This window comes from Carettochelys insculpta, chromosome 6 (genome assembly GCF_033958435.1).
Source record: "Carettochelys insculpta isolate YL-2023 chromosome 6, ASM3395843v1, whole genome shotgun sequence".
Lineage (NCBI taxonomy): Eukaryota > Metazoa > Chordata > Testudines > Carettochelyidae > Carettochelys > Carettochelys insculpta.
Genome location: NC_134142.1, coordinates 38911657 through 38927187, shown reverse-complemented (window position 1 = coordinate 38927187; position 15531 = coordinate 38911657). Strand labels below are relative to the sequence as shown.

General features: G+C 42.0%; 1 protein-coding gene across 1 annotated transcript in view; it reads left to right on the top strand.

The window, feature by feature from the left end:
• The window catches only part of TSHR (thyroid stimulating hormone receptor), a 126367-nt gene that overhangs the window by 57078 nt on the left and 53758 nt on the right, over positions 1-15531 (top strand). The window contains exons 2-4 of the mRNA XM_074998778.1: positions 570-641; positions 4396-4470; positions 11133-11207. Of these exons, the coding sequence (XP_074854879.1) occupies positions 570-641; positions 4396-4470; positions 11133-11207 (222 nt within the window). The remainder of the gene's footprint in view (positions 1-569; positions 642-4395; positions 4471-11132; positions 11208-15531) is intronic.

The following is a 15531-nucleotide window of genomic DNA, read 5'->3' as shown; positions in this document are numbered from 1 at the left end:
CCAAATTGGAATGGACATGAGCAACACATCTCAAAGAACACCAGTTACAGAACAGGTCACCGTCTTATCTTCGAGTCTCAGCTGCTACACTGGACAAATCAAGTTTATGTATGTATGATGGAATCACAAATTGATATTTTCATTGCACAGCCAATTCAGTGATGAGAAAGGAAATCAGTAAGGCACTGGAGTGTCAGAAGATGCATTATGGCACTGGCCTTGGTTTCACATTTTATAGGATTATTACACAATGTAGTAACATTTGCACTGTCAGGCTTTAGTTGCTGGGCTTTCCATGCTTTTGTCCCTGCAAGGCTCTTCCAGTCAGTTATTAGTTTCCTGACATTTTGTAGGAGATGACAAATGTCCTGTTTTAGATTTAAAGTGTGTGTAAATCAAATAGAACAGAGACCAATGCACAGAAACCCATGATGCAGAAGCAAACCTGGTGAGACTGGGAATATACAGAAATGAGAGCAGAGATGTAGGTAGGCCTGGAGTGATGCAAGGATTTGATACATTTCACTTCTCATTGAAGGACATTAACTGACAGATACTTGTGTTTGTAGGAGATTTATGGAGACTCATCTGAGAACAATTCCAAGTGAAGCATTTTCTAATCTCCCCAACATCTCCAGGATGTAAGTATTCTATTTTTCACACTTCAGTAAAATACTAGAAAAAACCACTTCTTTCCTTTCCGCTTTGGTGTAACTATCTCTTACATCAAGTTACAAAGGCTATACCTTAAGATATAAGTGGTAAATTTGAAGGGGTAGGGCCATACAGTTCCCCTGTGCATATGAGTCTGTACATCAAAAATGGCACCACTATAAACTGTGAGAATTTAAGCCAATCCCTACGTCTTTTTAATAGGTGTTGTCTCCAGTGGCTATTCTTAGGCATGTAAACCAATACCAGATAAAATGCCGAATCTGCTGATAACAGAGGTGAAAATGGGTTTGTTCTTACAGTTCATAATATATGAAAAGGTGGTTCCGTCCATTATAACCACCATCCTGTCTTGTTACTATGCTGTTCATGGGACGTATTTTCAGCCAGTGCAAATTAGTCTTCAGGTTTTTCTAGCTTGGCACAGTGGGAACTGGTCCTCCACAAGGGCTGCACGAGTATCGGGGAATACTACAATAAGTTTTAAGTCAATTTTGTCCTTGAGAGGGAAACCAGAAGTAATGAGGAAATGTTACTGAGAGCACAACTTAGGTGGACGTATCATTGGAATGGAATACCTCTTTCTCCCAAAACTGGTCTTGTGTGGGGAGCTGAGTCAGGTCAAAGGATGATTGTATAAGACAGGGATGGGCACCCATGAGTGGCTGTCATTCAGTTCAGTGGGCCACAGCAGCCCACAGCTCACTGAGGTTCCACCTGTGGTCCTGCAGCTCCGCTTCGCTGCCCCACCCATCTCTCTCACACTGGGGCACTGGAGCCCTGCGCTCACCTGCTCCTCCTGCTTCCTCCCCGCACTTTCAGAGTGCACAAATCACCTGACTCATGCTCTGTCTCTGCTCTTCCCCCTCCCTCTCAGAGCTGGAATGCCACATACAGCTGAGGGACAGGGAGGGGTAGCGACAGAGTGAAAATCAGGTGATTTGCAGCTCCTCCAAAGTGCGGGGAGGGAGCGGGAAGCCCTGGTGCATAGCAGATGTCGGGGGGAACAGGGCAGCCACAGATCTTTGGGTTGCAGGTAGAGCCTCAGTGGGCCATATGCAGGCCTTGGGACCCAGGTTGCCCACCACTGGTATAAGCACTTTAAAAGTAATCTGCAGAGCAGTTTGCAGTGGGCTGTTTTCAGTCCGAAAGAACATGAGCAAATGACTCAGAATGGGACTCACTGCCAGTCTCTAACAAGATCAGTATGGGACAGTTTTGAATGGGATCAACAAAATCATCTACAGGCTGCATGTGAAAAGTGCCAGAGAGCTGCAACTTCAAACAGTGTAGATACAGGCTTCCCATTCCCTCAGTTTGGCTGACTCTGTATATCAGGGTTTGGACTTTGGAGTCATAAATATAGCCATGGATGAGAAATGCAACAATGTCATCATTGTTGGTGATGGATGACCAACATACACAAACACATAACTCACCATCTTTCCAGACCAGCCTCACCTCAGGATCTTGCGCAGAGTATTAAAAAAAAAAAAAGTATCATTTGACTCTTAAAAAGCTTATTTACAGAACTGTAATAGTTGATTTAGAGAAATAACAGCCTATTGTGTAAGGCTGTGGCCACATTGGGCCAAATCTTCGAAATAGCCATGCAAATGGCCATTTTGAAGATTACTAATGAGGCGCTGAATATTCAATTCAGCGCCTCATTAGCATTCGGATGTTTCCGGATGCAGTGCTTCGAAAGCACTACTTTTGAATGCTCGCGGCTTGACGTGGCTACACTGGGGTCCTTGGCGAAAGGACCCTGCACATTTCGAAATCCCCTTATTCCTCTGAGTGGAGGGGAATAAGGGGATTTCGAAATATGCAGGGTTCTTTCGACAAGGACCCGAGTGTAGCTGAGCCGAGCCACGAGCATTTGAAAGCGCCATTTCAAAGCGCCATGGCTGAAAGCGTCCTAATGCTAATGAGGCCCTGAATATTCAGTTCAGCACCTCATTAGTAATCTTCGAAATGGCCATTTGCATGGCCATTTTGAAGTCTTGGCCAAGTGTGGCCACAGCCTAAGTGTTGCCAGAACAACAGATACAAAACCTGCAGACACAGCTCCGCTACTACAATGATCAGCACCAGATGTATGAATAAAAAGTGTAACATAAAATAGATATTATTAAATCCCAGGATGAATTTGATGTATTTCTATACTTTTCTATCTGCACCTCTGGAAATACTAAATAGTTTTAAATGTGCACCTAGAGAAGTGACTTGCAAGGTCACCCATTAGTAAGTCAGAAATGAGAACAAAATCCAAGGTTCCATGCTCCCAGTCTACAGAAATGAGAACAAAATCCAAGGTTCCATGCTCCCAGTCTAGTAACCTGCTGCTGGAGCGCATTGTCTTATTATTGTATCACTTGTGATTGTCATTGTGGGGAAAAAGTGAAATTAAAATTCTCTTAAATCCATGCAAACAAGATGAATTCTTTCAGTGCTGTTCTGAATGTAGGTTGTCTTTATGGTCTGCTTACTGTGTGAATTTAAGAGCATTTGTGACAGTGGCAGCCATCAGGCTATCTTTGTTTCTTCTTCAAGTAATTGTTCACGTGCATTTCAAGTTAGGTATGCACATGTGTTCACAGCAGCTGGAAAATTTTTCCCTAGCAGGTAGCTGTAGTGTCAGCCTGGATGTCCCCTGGAGTGGCACCTTCCTGGTGCCCAACATAGGGCCCTGCTAACCCACCCATCCCCAGTTCCTTCTTACTGCTGGTGACAGTTAACTGAAACATCCCTATGCTTGTCTTTGCAAGTGTTTTAGCAGCAACTGTATTTTCTGAAGTTTGAAGTCTAAACAGTTTTTCTTCCAAGTGTAAATAATAATATTTAGATTGTTGAATAGTTAGTTTCTGTTCTGGAACTCTTTGGAGGGTCGTTCTCCCCTGAGTTCCCAACACCTTCATGGAAGGGTATTAAAATGGACATGAACAACACATCTCAACGAACAACAGTTATGAGAGGGGAGTAACCATTTTTCTCCTCTGAGTGATTGTTCATGTGCATTCCAAGCTAAATGAATTTCAAGCTGATGTAAGGAGGTAGGATTGGAGTTCTGAACTGACTGAAGCACCACTCTACCAAAGGCTGCATCATCCCTCTCCTGACGATTTATAAGCCCAGGTGTCCGAAAAGGCCATGACAGAGCTGTCTGCCACTCTCCCAGACACTGCACCAGGACTGTTGTTCTATGAGATCTGTTGCTCATGTCCATTTTAATACCCTTCCATGAAGGCACCACTCCATGGGGCAATCAGGTTGATAGTATGGCTACCTGCTTTCTGGTAACTGTTTATGGTAACTGTTTTTTCCCTTAATCCCTATTGTTCCCAGACTTGTAAAAATTCTTAACTCTCTGTAAGAGATGAGTCTCTCAAGAGGATTTCTTCATTGCTAAATGGACTTGGGCAAAAGAACCTGAATTCAGGCTTAAGTACCCACAACAACGTGAACTCCAGTTGCTTCTCTGATGTCTTCTTCATGTCTTTCTGATTTAACTGTGTATTATATGAATTTGAGGATCTAATCAGAGTCAGGGAATTATGCTTGAAACTGTACAAACGTTTACATAATTTCCTGAAGATGAACCAGACAGGGAACTAAAGAGAATGGGGAGGAACAATAAAACAAGCATAATCAGCATTAGTTATTGCTTGCAACCTGTCTTACTGCGTGACTTGTTTCTTCTTCTGTTTTCCTGTTGTTTAGCTATATCTCCATAGATGCTATGTTACAAAGGCTGGAGGCCCATTCCTTCTACAGTTTAAGTAAAGTCACACATATGTAAGTACAGTGGAAAAATGTGTGGAATAACAAACTCTTTCAATATGTTTAAACTTTCATCCCCTTCTATGTGACGCTAAATGTTTCACTACTACTATGCATGTGTCTCTGCTTCTTTCTCTTCCATACTCTACTCTAGGGGTGGGCAACAATTTTTGATGGAGAGCCACTCTAACAATTTGGAAGGTGGTCAAGCACTGCACTCTTTCATGATATTAATAGAGGAGGTCTGGGGTCTGGGATGGAGGTTGGGGTAAGAGATTGGGGTGCAGTAGGGGGTGTGGGAGGGAGTTTGGATGAAGGATACAGTTGTGACCTGGGGCAGAGACTGGGGTGGCGGGGGTTTGGGTTGCAATCTAGGGCAGAAGAGCAGGAGGGAGGGCCTGGGGTATCAGAGGCAGATTGTGGCTGGGAGACTTAGTTGGATGCCTCCAGCCAGCAGCCCAGCTAATTTCCTTGCCATGTGCATCTGGAAGCCTAAGGGGAAGGGAAGGATTGCTTCAAATAGGAAGCTTCCATTGGCCAGAAACCAACCAATAGGACTGTTCTGGGGGCAGGGCAGTGCTTGAAGCCTTTCTCCCCTTCTGCATGGACCCCCAACTGCTCAAAAACAGACAGGGCCCCACAGCTGCTTTTCTGAGTAAGGTCCATGGGCCAGCTCTGGCAGCTTGGCAGACTGGATCTGGCCCATGGGCTATATTTTGCTCAGTCCTGTTCTACCCCCACCTTCTCTGTGACTCAGGCTAGGGTTAGACTAGGGAAATAAGTTAATTTCAAATACACAGTTCTAGCTGTGGCATTTGCGTAGCTAGATTTGACATATCGGAATTGACTTATTTCTCTAGTGAAGACCTAGCCTATACTGTCATGTTGACTTCCCGTACTCCACACAATAGCGTGGAGTAAAGGGGTCAATTGCCAACCCCAGAGAGATTGATTTTGCCACCTCTTCACCAGATGTGCAAAATCGAACTCCGGAAGATTGACCTTGACCTGGTAGATCTTCCACTTTATATAGACAAGCCCTCAGCATTTTCCGGTACACTGCTTACCCACATCCGTTGCATGGAACTATGTATTTTTATTCCTTGTTTTTGTTTGTTGGTTTACATTGACTCATTTTCCTTTTCTGTGACATGCCCTTGTCTTTTTGTAAACAAAGTTCCCTATGTGGTATTTCTTGTTTCTTGCTGAGTGCTATTCCTTCAGCTGCCAGTGCATCCCAGCACTGTTGATCAGAGATTTTCAGGACCAGTGCTCTGTCAGGCTAAGTATGTGTAGTAGCTCTCTCATCTGAAATGGATATGCTGTTGACCATGCAGCCACTTCCGGTGCCAACAGTGACTTTGGCACCGGTGCCTTGCTCCACACTGATGCCTTAACCAGCACAGACTGACAGATATTAATGTTGCATTGGTGCCTCAATCACCTCTCCTCAGCATAGACAGATTGCTCTCTAGGAGCATCCTTACCGGGGTACCTACTTTGAAAAATGCCAGGGGTGCTCAGCCTCTGGCTCTGCCTCAGACCCTGCCCCCACTCCACCCCATCCCCAGGGCTCCACCCTTACCCTGCCTGTTCCAACCCCCGCCCCCGCATCCACCTTCGCCCCACCTCTTCTCTCCCAGTTCTGCCTCTGTCCCCAGCATGCTGAGTCCTCACTCCTTCCCAGCCTCCCAAATGCTGCAGAACAGCTGATTACAGCAGGTGACAGTTGCAAAGAGGAAAGGGAAAGATGCTGATCAGTGGACAGGGAGCCCTGGGAGAGGGAGGGAAGCTAATAGAAGAGCTATGGTTGAGTGCTCTGCATCCACCATTTTTTTCCCTATGGGTGCTCTAGCCACAGAGCACACACAGATCACGGTGATGGTCCTTACACAGCCTATGTCTCCCTCAGCACCATCAGTTTCTAGCAAACAGTGATAATGAAGACCAGGAAGCTGAAGTCTTCTCCCCATAACACTGCACATGACTCCACGCAGACCTGCTGGTTAATTTTAAATTATTATTTCAGTTAGATTAACTTAAAATCAATTAAATTAAAACATGATCATCTTTCGTCAGAGTGTTTCAGTTTAAAAATAAGGTAGAAATAAATAGTTGAGGCTTAGATAAAACATCAGTTACAATAAGTCAATATATAATATCTTTAAAAACAAATACACATAAAATATCACTTCATATATTTCAAAATCAATTTTTACTTTGTTTTCATTCTCAATATATAGACCAGAAACCTCTCTCTTTCCCACAAATCCTACATCATGTACATTTTTACTATTGGGTATAAACACTCTCAAGACAGGCCTCCATTAATATATGACCCACATTCATTTACAAAAATCTTGCAGTTTACCCTCCCCATTATTGGCTAGAAACAGCAACATTTTTGTCTGCTGCCCTCTTGATAGGTATGACTACAGGCTCTGTCATTCCCACCACTCACTATAGTCAAGAGATTGCAAGTTATCTTCTCCATGTACAGTCTAGAGACATCAGCTTTTGCCCACAAGTTATTCAATTGTGAAGCAGAAAACTCATCTGTTCTGTCTTCTACCTTTATATAGAGTACTAGTGCCAATGTACACTCATGATATAAATAGAGACATCTTTTAGAAACAGACCTCATGTCTGCCTTCATCCAGTCCACTCTGTACATATAGACTGCAGACCTCAAATATCTCTTTCTTCAAATCAGGGTAGTATGTTAGGCCTGACGTACAGAGTTCACTTCTCTTTAGATTCATCAGCTGTGTGTTCTTCTTTCTTTGAAAATTCAGAACCTTTTAACCAGTTCTCTCTTTGCTTCCAGGATAAACACTTGATTGGGAGAGGATGAATAACTTCCTTCATGTGCAGCTGCCAGCGCTCCTCAACTCGCATACCTAAATATTAACACTCTCTAAGCAGATCTGTAGTATAATCATAATTTGGCTGTTTGGATATGTCAGCCTAATTTCTAGAAAGTCTAGACAGTAAACACTGCCATGTAACTTATTGAGTAATATAGAATTCCAGGCTGCTTCTCGGACAAGAAAAGGGTTCAGAGTGAATGCCATTTCTTGCTGGGGAATATTCCCAGTAAAAGAAGCATTGTACAGTATGTCCAACTTTTAAAAAGCCGACTTTGAGGAAACCTGAAATCCTAATATATTGATCACAATTTTGTAATATAAGTAAGGGCAATGGACTAGAGAAATCAGAGACTAAGAAACATCTCACCCTTCCACTGTTTGCAAAGGCCTTTCATATTTGGCAGGATGATAATTCTCAAACTAGTGAATTTCCTGTTTGTCCAATTAAATTTTGTTGTACTTCTGCTGAAATATGAACTAATTAAAAAAATCAGTTTTCCTTCTCACTTCCATTCTTTAGGAAAATTAGGCAACTCACCAAAGTAATAATTTCACCTGAACATTCTAAGCCTGTACTTGTGTCAGCATCAAAGCAGATGGCAGCAGGGTAGAGGACAATCATCCTCCCCATCTGTGGCACATGACCTTATTGTCCCTTGTCCCATACTATTCCTCTGGAGTAATCATATAGAAATGCAACTCTGCAGCTCCTGGGATGGTAGGGAGAAAGCTGGGCCAGACTGAGCTCCTATTTACCAGCACCTGGATACATAATGGGATGATGTTTTTTTTCTTGTTGCTATCTAATGTAGTTATTTCTGTAATTCAGGTGATAGCAGTCCATTCATGTAGGGCTGGAGATAAATGGTTTAAACTCTACTTGATTATACATAATAGCACATGCGTGACAGTATTATAGTTGGAGATAATGAGGCAGAATTCTGTCCTAGATTTATCCCCCGGCATCTTCATTTCCTTTTAGGAAGTGATCTTAGGTCATAGCTGATCAAGTGGTTCCTTCTGACCTTGGAATCTATTAATCTATACTAGACTTTTTTTTTTTCTTTTAAAAAACAGCTTATAGAATTAACACATGAAAACAAAGTTGAGACATTATTATTTAGGTCACAAAGTCAATAAAGAGCTAGGAAATGCCAGGTTTATGATAGCTTGTGGCCCCCCCCCCATTTTAATGACATAGCATGTTTTCATCCCTTCTGTGTCCATCCCTGCCTAATTTGGTGCACAAGATTGATACACAAAAGAGGATGGAATGAGGATTGCACAAGCAGTCATAAACCTATTTTTTACAAACTCTTAATTGATTTTTGCAAACTAGATATAATTATTTTTGTATGCAATATTTTACTAAGTTTCTTTAAAAATATGCATCTTCCATACTTTTCCATACAGAGAGGTCCAATGTTCAGATACAAAAGAAAATACTGACACAATTTTTTTCTTAGTAAAACAAGAGGTGGAATGTTTCCTGACAATAATGAAATTTATCAGAATGGGAAATTCAGTGCCTCTTTCTAAGAAGGAACTTCTCACCTGAATGTCACTTTTTACCAACAGAGCTGTCTTTGGTAACAGTCTCTTTTGAGGAAGAGGGGCCTTCCAGAAGGAGGGTTTCCTTCCAGATGATCCCCATGGACCACGTGTCTGCACGTGTATTTTGGAGTCCGGAAGAGCTTCTTTCAGTCTCTGTATCACATGGCCATATGCTAATGAGGCATGGGAAATTTACATCCGCACCTCATTAGCATCTTCTGGACTGCTCATTACCATGCCGCTTCTGGAAGAGGCAGCATGTGTAGACACAGCCTGAGACTTTAATTGGTAGACATAGGAAGAAGAAACAGAGTTGCTGTAGCCATTACAAGAATATAACACTGGTGTTCCTAGAGAGACTTCTTCTTTTTCCATATGTGCAAATGAATACATTGATTTTAAACATTAAAATATTATGAAAGAGTTCCAGATGCAGAGGAAGAAAAATGGAGAACTGAATATAATCTAATATATACAGGGGTGAAAGTAACTTAAGTTTCTTAGAGATATTGTCCGATCACAAGCTGCTCTCCCTTGACCCAGTCATAGTTTGGTACTATTTTTGTCTTTTTTCCTATACACTCAGGCTACAGCTCCACTAGAAGCATCTGTCGACAGATGTTTCTGTTGGAAGAGGCTTTCTGACAAAATGTCTGTCGATGGTGTGGCCACACACTAAAGCAGATCTTCTCTGTCAACGGAGCGGCCGGACTGTGCAGATGCTCTTTCAACAAAATAGCCAACTGGAAGCACAGCAGACAGGGCTGCCCAGTGTCCTGGAAGCTGTGTCTGTTGACAGAGGACCCTCCCTAGTGCGTCCACGCAGATTTTTTTGTCAACAGAATCTGTCTTCAAAGGTGATATTCCTCATCTGGGACAGGCAGAATTTGTCCACGGAAGTGCTGAGTTTTGTTGACAGACCGTCGACAAAACATATTTTGTGTGTGGGCATGTAGTGAGTTTTGTCAAAAAAAAACTTGAGTGTAGGTGTATCGGAGGGGTAGCCATGTTAGTCTGGATCTGTAACAGCAATGAAGGGTCCTGTGGCACCTTATAGACTAACAGAAAAATTTTGAGCATGAGCTTTCATGAGCACAGACTCACTTCATCAGATGCTGGTCTTGGAAATCTGCAGGGCCCGGTATAAATAAGCCAGAGCAAGGGTGGGGTTAACAAGGTTAGCTCAGTCAGCAAGGGTGAGGCTTACAACCAGCAGTTGATCTGGAGGTGTGAACACCAAGTTGTAGCCTAAGAGTAAAATCAACTCACGTTCTTTAGTTAAGCAATCAAAATTAAAAGAACTCAGAGAGCTGGGACAGGTAATCAGTTAAGAAGTTGCTTGATGTATTTTATACCCTATCATTCTTACATTGTCATGTAGGTAATAATAGCACAAGAGATTATGAAGTGTAATGTTCTTTAAGTGTTCTGAATATGAAGGCAAATGCTAAATTGTTCTTTGTAATAGTATTTATTCCATTTTGCTGGGAGTAAACTGCAGCATGAAGGTGAAAGTACCTTTGCAAGATACCAAAGCACGTCATAGACATAACCAAAACTAGACTGATGATGTCCAAACTTCCAGTCCTGCCCCAGTGGAGATGTTTCTTCCTGCATACTTACTAACTCAGATGTTTTAAGTTTTGTATTGATTAATTTTTATTATTATCCTTATTCAATTTTAATGAGAAGATTGAAACTTTAATTGAGAGTGTCAACAAAAGAAACTTTGGTACTCAGAGGTTCCTAAAATGGCCTCACATGAAATAAAATCTTATTTTATAATCTGTTTTCTGTTTTTTCTCCATATCCAAAGCTAACAATTCCATCCCATTACCCAACATTTCAAGCCATGCAAACCTCCTCCCAAGTTGCCTTTGATTTTGAATATTATATACATTCAACATAAAAACATTTCAGTAACATTATTGTCATCTTTTGATAAAATCAGTGTGTGCATGTGAGCAAGCCAAAGCCCTCCCCATTGCTTAAATTTATTAGTGTCCAAAACCTAATCTGTCCAGATGAGGATGAGGATGATGTAACAGTACACACCAAAATGCTCCCCTTCATTGAGGAAGTCAATTTGTTGTGTTACTGGGATGCAGTTTAATGCAAGAGCTCATCACAGGAGTTGTTTTTCTTTAAAAGTTCACTTTAGTGTTATGCTGTTTTGTGTATTTGAAACTTCAAATGTGAACATCAATATTGTGGGTTTTTTGCTAATATGCTAATTTATATAATTTTTAACAGAGAAATTCGCAATGTTAGAAATCTACATTACATAGATCCAGATGCCTTTAAGAATCTCCCACTGTTAAAATACCTGTAAGTATTTAATCTTCAGAGATTAATCTCAGTGTTGATGTTGCCCTATTACAGTGTAACTATTTCTTTTTCCTTTGAGAGCTGAAAGGAACACTTATTCTCTGTTTTCTTTTAATGTAAGCACTTAATTAAATTAAGGTTACTTATAGGTTCAGTAAGCTATTTTATCAGGGAGTCCCATGAATGCTTTATGCCCTTTTGGTGTGCTTTCTGGAGTAGGAGGTTGAATCAGGCTAGAATTAGGTCAGGACTCTCGGTCTCATTGGCCTCAAAAGCCCAGCTCACCTTAGAAGCTGAATAGCCAATTCTTTGGTATGCTGTTTCCAATAAATGTATTAATTTTTCATAATTACTTTTTTCACTACAGTGATTACACCCAAATAAACTTGGGCTGCTCCTGCTGAAAGATTAAACTACTAAAAGATTAACCTGCACTTAATTAGGATATTTATTTGACATCTCATCCAAAACTGACAGGTGGGGAGGAGAGGGAAGGAGCATTTGCAAAATATTTTAAAGGTGCCAAGAAAGAAGAGTAGAGAACTTGGTTTGAGTTTTGTATTCCTTTTTATTTTCTGCAAGGTCTATACATTCAGTAATATCAAGGATGTCAAATACAGCACCACAAATTATTGGATATGATGCATTAATTGCTGAGTGAAGTTCATATGGACTGTGTTAACGTAGATTATTAGAACGGTCCTGTCTAGGAATTGTGACAGAGTCAGACTGGACAAGAGAGTTCTGGAAGGCAGATATGTCAGCCCTGGAATGGTAAAGGCCCTTTTCCTACCATTAACTGAAAAGGGAATACCTAAATCAATGAGGATCATGTGAGTCCAATTAAGGGTTGTGTGGGACTTTTAAAAACATCCATTCTGGTGAGGGAGATGGAAAGGAAGAAGGGGCACATGTTGGGATGCATGATTTATGAACAAAATCTGAGGGTACTGGGTTTATTTAGTCTTCAGAAGAGAAGAAGGAGGGGGAGTTTAATAACAACCTTCAAGTACCTGAAGTGGGGGGTCAAGCCCCTCCCATGCTTTATGAAAATTTTCTTATGAATGTTTATAACTCAAAGACACTTCAGACAAAATGCGTCATGTAACATGTCAAGTTTAAAGCTACAATATGCTAAATCTGTATATCGTATTTTATTGCATATATCATTCTTGTATGTGATGTTAGAAATATGAAGTGTGAATCTGGTTTTATTTCTGAATATGCTAATGAGGACCGTTAGGATTACTTTGGAACATAATGGCTCAATACTTGAATGGATAACCTGTGAGATAGTCTTGTTTGTTTTGTAATCCAAAACCGTAGTTGGTTCTAGAAGGACATGTGGCCAGGCCACTTGAAGCTGAAACCCATTTTGGATCTGGTAATTTTCCTCTTAGATGAGAAAAGTTTGAACTGAAGACACAGAATTCCTAGCTTGGGTGAAAGTGATATGAGAGGGTGGAACAAACAATAGGCACAGTAGCCAGATGCCGAGAAACCCCCCACTTACCATCTAAGATTGAGTAGGCAGAAGGATCAGGCCCAAGCTAGGAAGCTGCTTAGTTTGTGAAAGAGATATTTAGATTGACTGTTTAGGGTAAGAAGTTGCATGTAATATGTTTCTTAGTATATTAGAATTAGCTGTTGTTTTTGTTATTTTAACTTGGTAGCTTACTTTCATCTAACTGTTTTCACTTGCACTCACTTAAGTTCTACTTTATGTGTTTGCTAAAAACACTTTTGTTTATTATCAATCCCAGTGTAAATAATTATCTAAGCAGGGGGTGGGGAAGAGTAACCACTGTACATACCACACTTTCATTGATAAAGAGGGTGAACCTATGAGTTTTCTCTTTACACCAAGTAAGACAGATTTATTTGGGGTTTTGATCTAATTTGGATGTTGGTTTCCTGTGGGTCGAGGCCTCCCAGAGCTGACCTGGTTCAGTGTCCGTGTTGCTTTGCAGAGGTGGACAATAACCCCAACTCTGTGCCCTATCTTAGGGTAGCAATGCTTCTGGCCCATGATGGCAGTATAATGAAGAGCCCCAGAAGGCAGGAAGGTGGGTGTCAGTAGCATGATCAGCGTACCAGGGAACAACCCCATGGGGACTTCTGTGACTTAACCTGTCACAGGTGGTTCCAAAGAGGATGGAGCCAAGTTAGCGGTGCCAGATGACAGACGAAGAAGCAATGGTCTCCGTGCAGTGGGGGAGATCTAGCCTGGATATTAGGAAAAACTATTTCACTAGGAGAGTGGTGAAGCACTGGAATGGGTTGCCTAAGAAGGTCGTGGAATCTCTATCTCCAGAGGTTTTTAAGGCAAATCTTGACAAAGACATGAGTGGAATAATTTAGTTGGATTTCGTCCTGCTTTGAGCAGGGGGTTGGACTAGATGATATCCTGAGGTCTCTTCCCACCGCAGTCTTCTATGATTCTAAGAGATCAGCTAAAACAGGGAAAAAAGATTTATCATGGGTGTAAGAGAAGCAACCAAGACAACTGTCAATTTGGGGAGGGACTGGCACCCTGGCAACATCCCAGAGAAGTGTTATTAATTTGTGTTATGAACTTGTTTGTTTGGCTGAAGAGTACTACTTGGCCTATCTCAATGCCCATCTTGTAAAATATTAAAAAAATAAAACTTGAGTGAGGATTGAAAACTATCCAGAGTGAGACTTACTTATTCCAGCCACATGCATGCACACACACCAGTACCACAGCATGAAATGCTGAACCTGGTGAAGCAAAGAAGGCATGTTGCTGCGGAATCTGTAAGAAAGACTATGAAGATGGATGCTATTACAAAGATTAATGCTTGCTGAGCACGTTCTCTTGGCCAGAGATGCTTCTTCAGGCTCTTCACCTCTGTTTTAACTTTCTTCAGGGCCATTTAAAAATTCACAGTCTTTCTTTTGTTAACATTACCTCCCCTGTGCTAGTTTAATATCACTACCAGTTCACAAGAACCTAGAATCCCAGACTGTAGTCCATTCCAACACCATAAAGAAAAAGTCTGTACTTAGCTCTGTTACTTTCTTTCACTCTCGGAGCTCTTCTTCCATTCCAGTCTAATCTGCTGCCTTCCTCACTGAGGCTCTTATATTGGCTACCAGACCAGTCAGAGTTTCTTTCTGCTCTCTGGGCTTTATCCTCCAAACTCTCTGACGCAGTGATCCTACAGCAACCCTTTTCTTTTCTCTCTCTAGTATCCATCAGCATGACTTGGAACCCCCCTTTACAGCAGCCAACTTCTGTTTTTATAGGGAATTGCCGGATTCCCCTCTGATCTCATTCAGTAATCGTGGTTGGTTTGACCCTTGTCTCTTCAGACCATTTCTACAGAAACAGCACAGATACAGCAGAAATACATAGTTTTAAATTTAATTATATATATATGATTACATAAACTATATAGATTAACTACATCTGGCAAAGTTCATCATGAGGCTCCAACTTCCAACTTGCTGTAAGTTTTATGACAGAAATGGGTCTGAAAAGTTCTCCATTTGTCCAGAGTCCCCCACCCCTACTGAAAAAATAAATGTAAATGAAACCCAAAAATTCCATGAAAAAATCAGAACAAACAAATACCTTTGTGATTTTGGGAGAGTTGGGGGGTTGGAGGGTGAGGAACATAAATTTCCAGCCTTTCTTGCTATATAGTAAAGCAGTGGTGTCCAATAGTAATTCAAGGATCACCACACTTGTGGTTGTCGTCCTTCTATATTTGCCACTCTTTAAATAAATGCCCTCCCCTTTACCCAAGAGACAGGCACCTCCAGCCCCCTCCTTCTCTAACTGAGTGCACGCCCCCTTCCCCAGGGCCAGGTACCCTCAGTCCCCTCCCTCTCCAGTTAAATGCCATCCCCCAGACATCCCAGCTTCCCCACTCTCTAACTGAATGCTGGTGACTCACCAGAGCCACAGGTGCCAGGGCTGCCAGAGCTGGGTCCAGAGCAATCAGGGCCACCAGGGCCGCTGGAGCTATACTGGGGCTGCTCGGGCCATCAGACCTGTTCTAGGGCCGGAGCTGCAGGAGCCACGTCAGGGCCACCGTCGCCACACACTTTCCTGCCAAGTAACGGGGTGCATGCTCAGAGAAGGCAGATGGCACTCCACGGCTAAGTCTACATGTGAAGCCAACATCGAAATAGGCTATTTCGATGAATAACGTCTACACGTCCTCCAGGGCTGGCAACGTCGATGTTCAACTTCGACGTTGCACGGCACCACATCGAAATAGGCGCTGCGAGGGTATGTCTACACGCCAAAGTAGCACACATCGAAATAAGGGTGCCAGGCACAGCTGCAGACAGG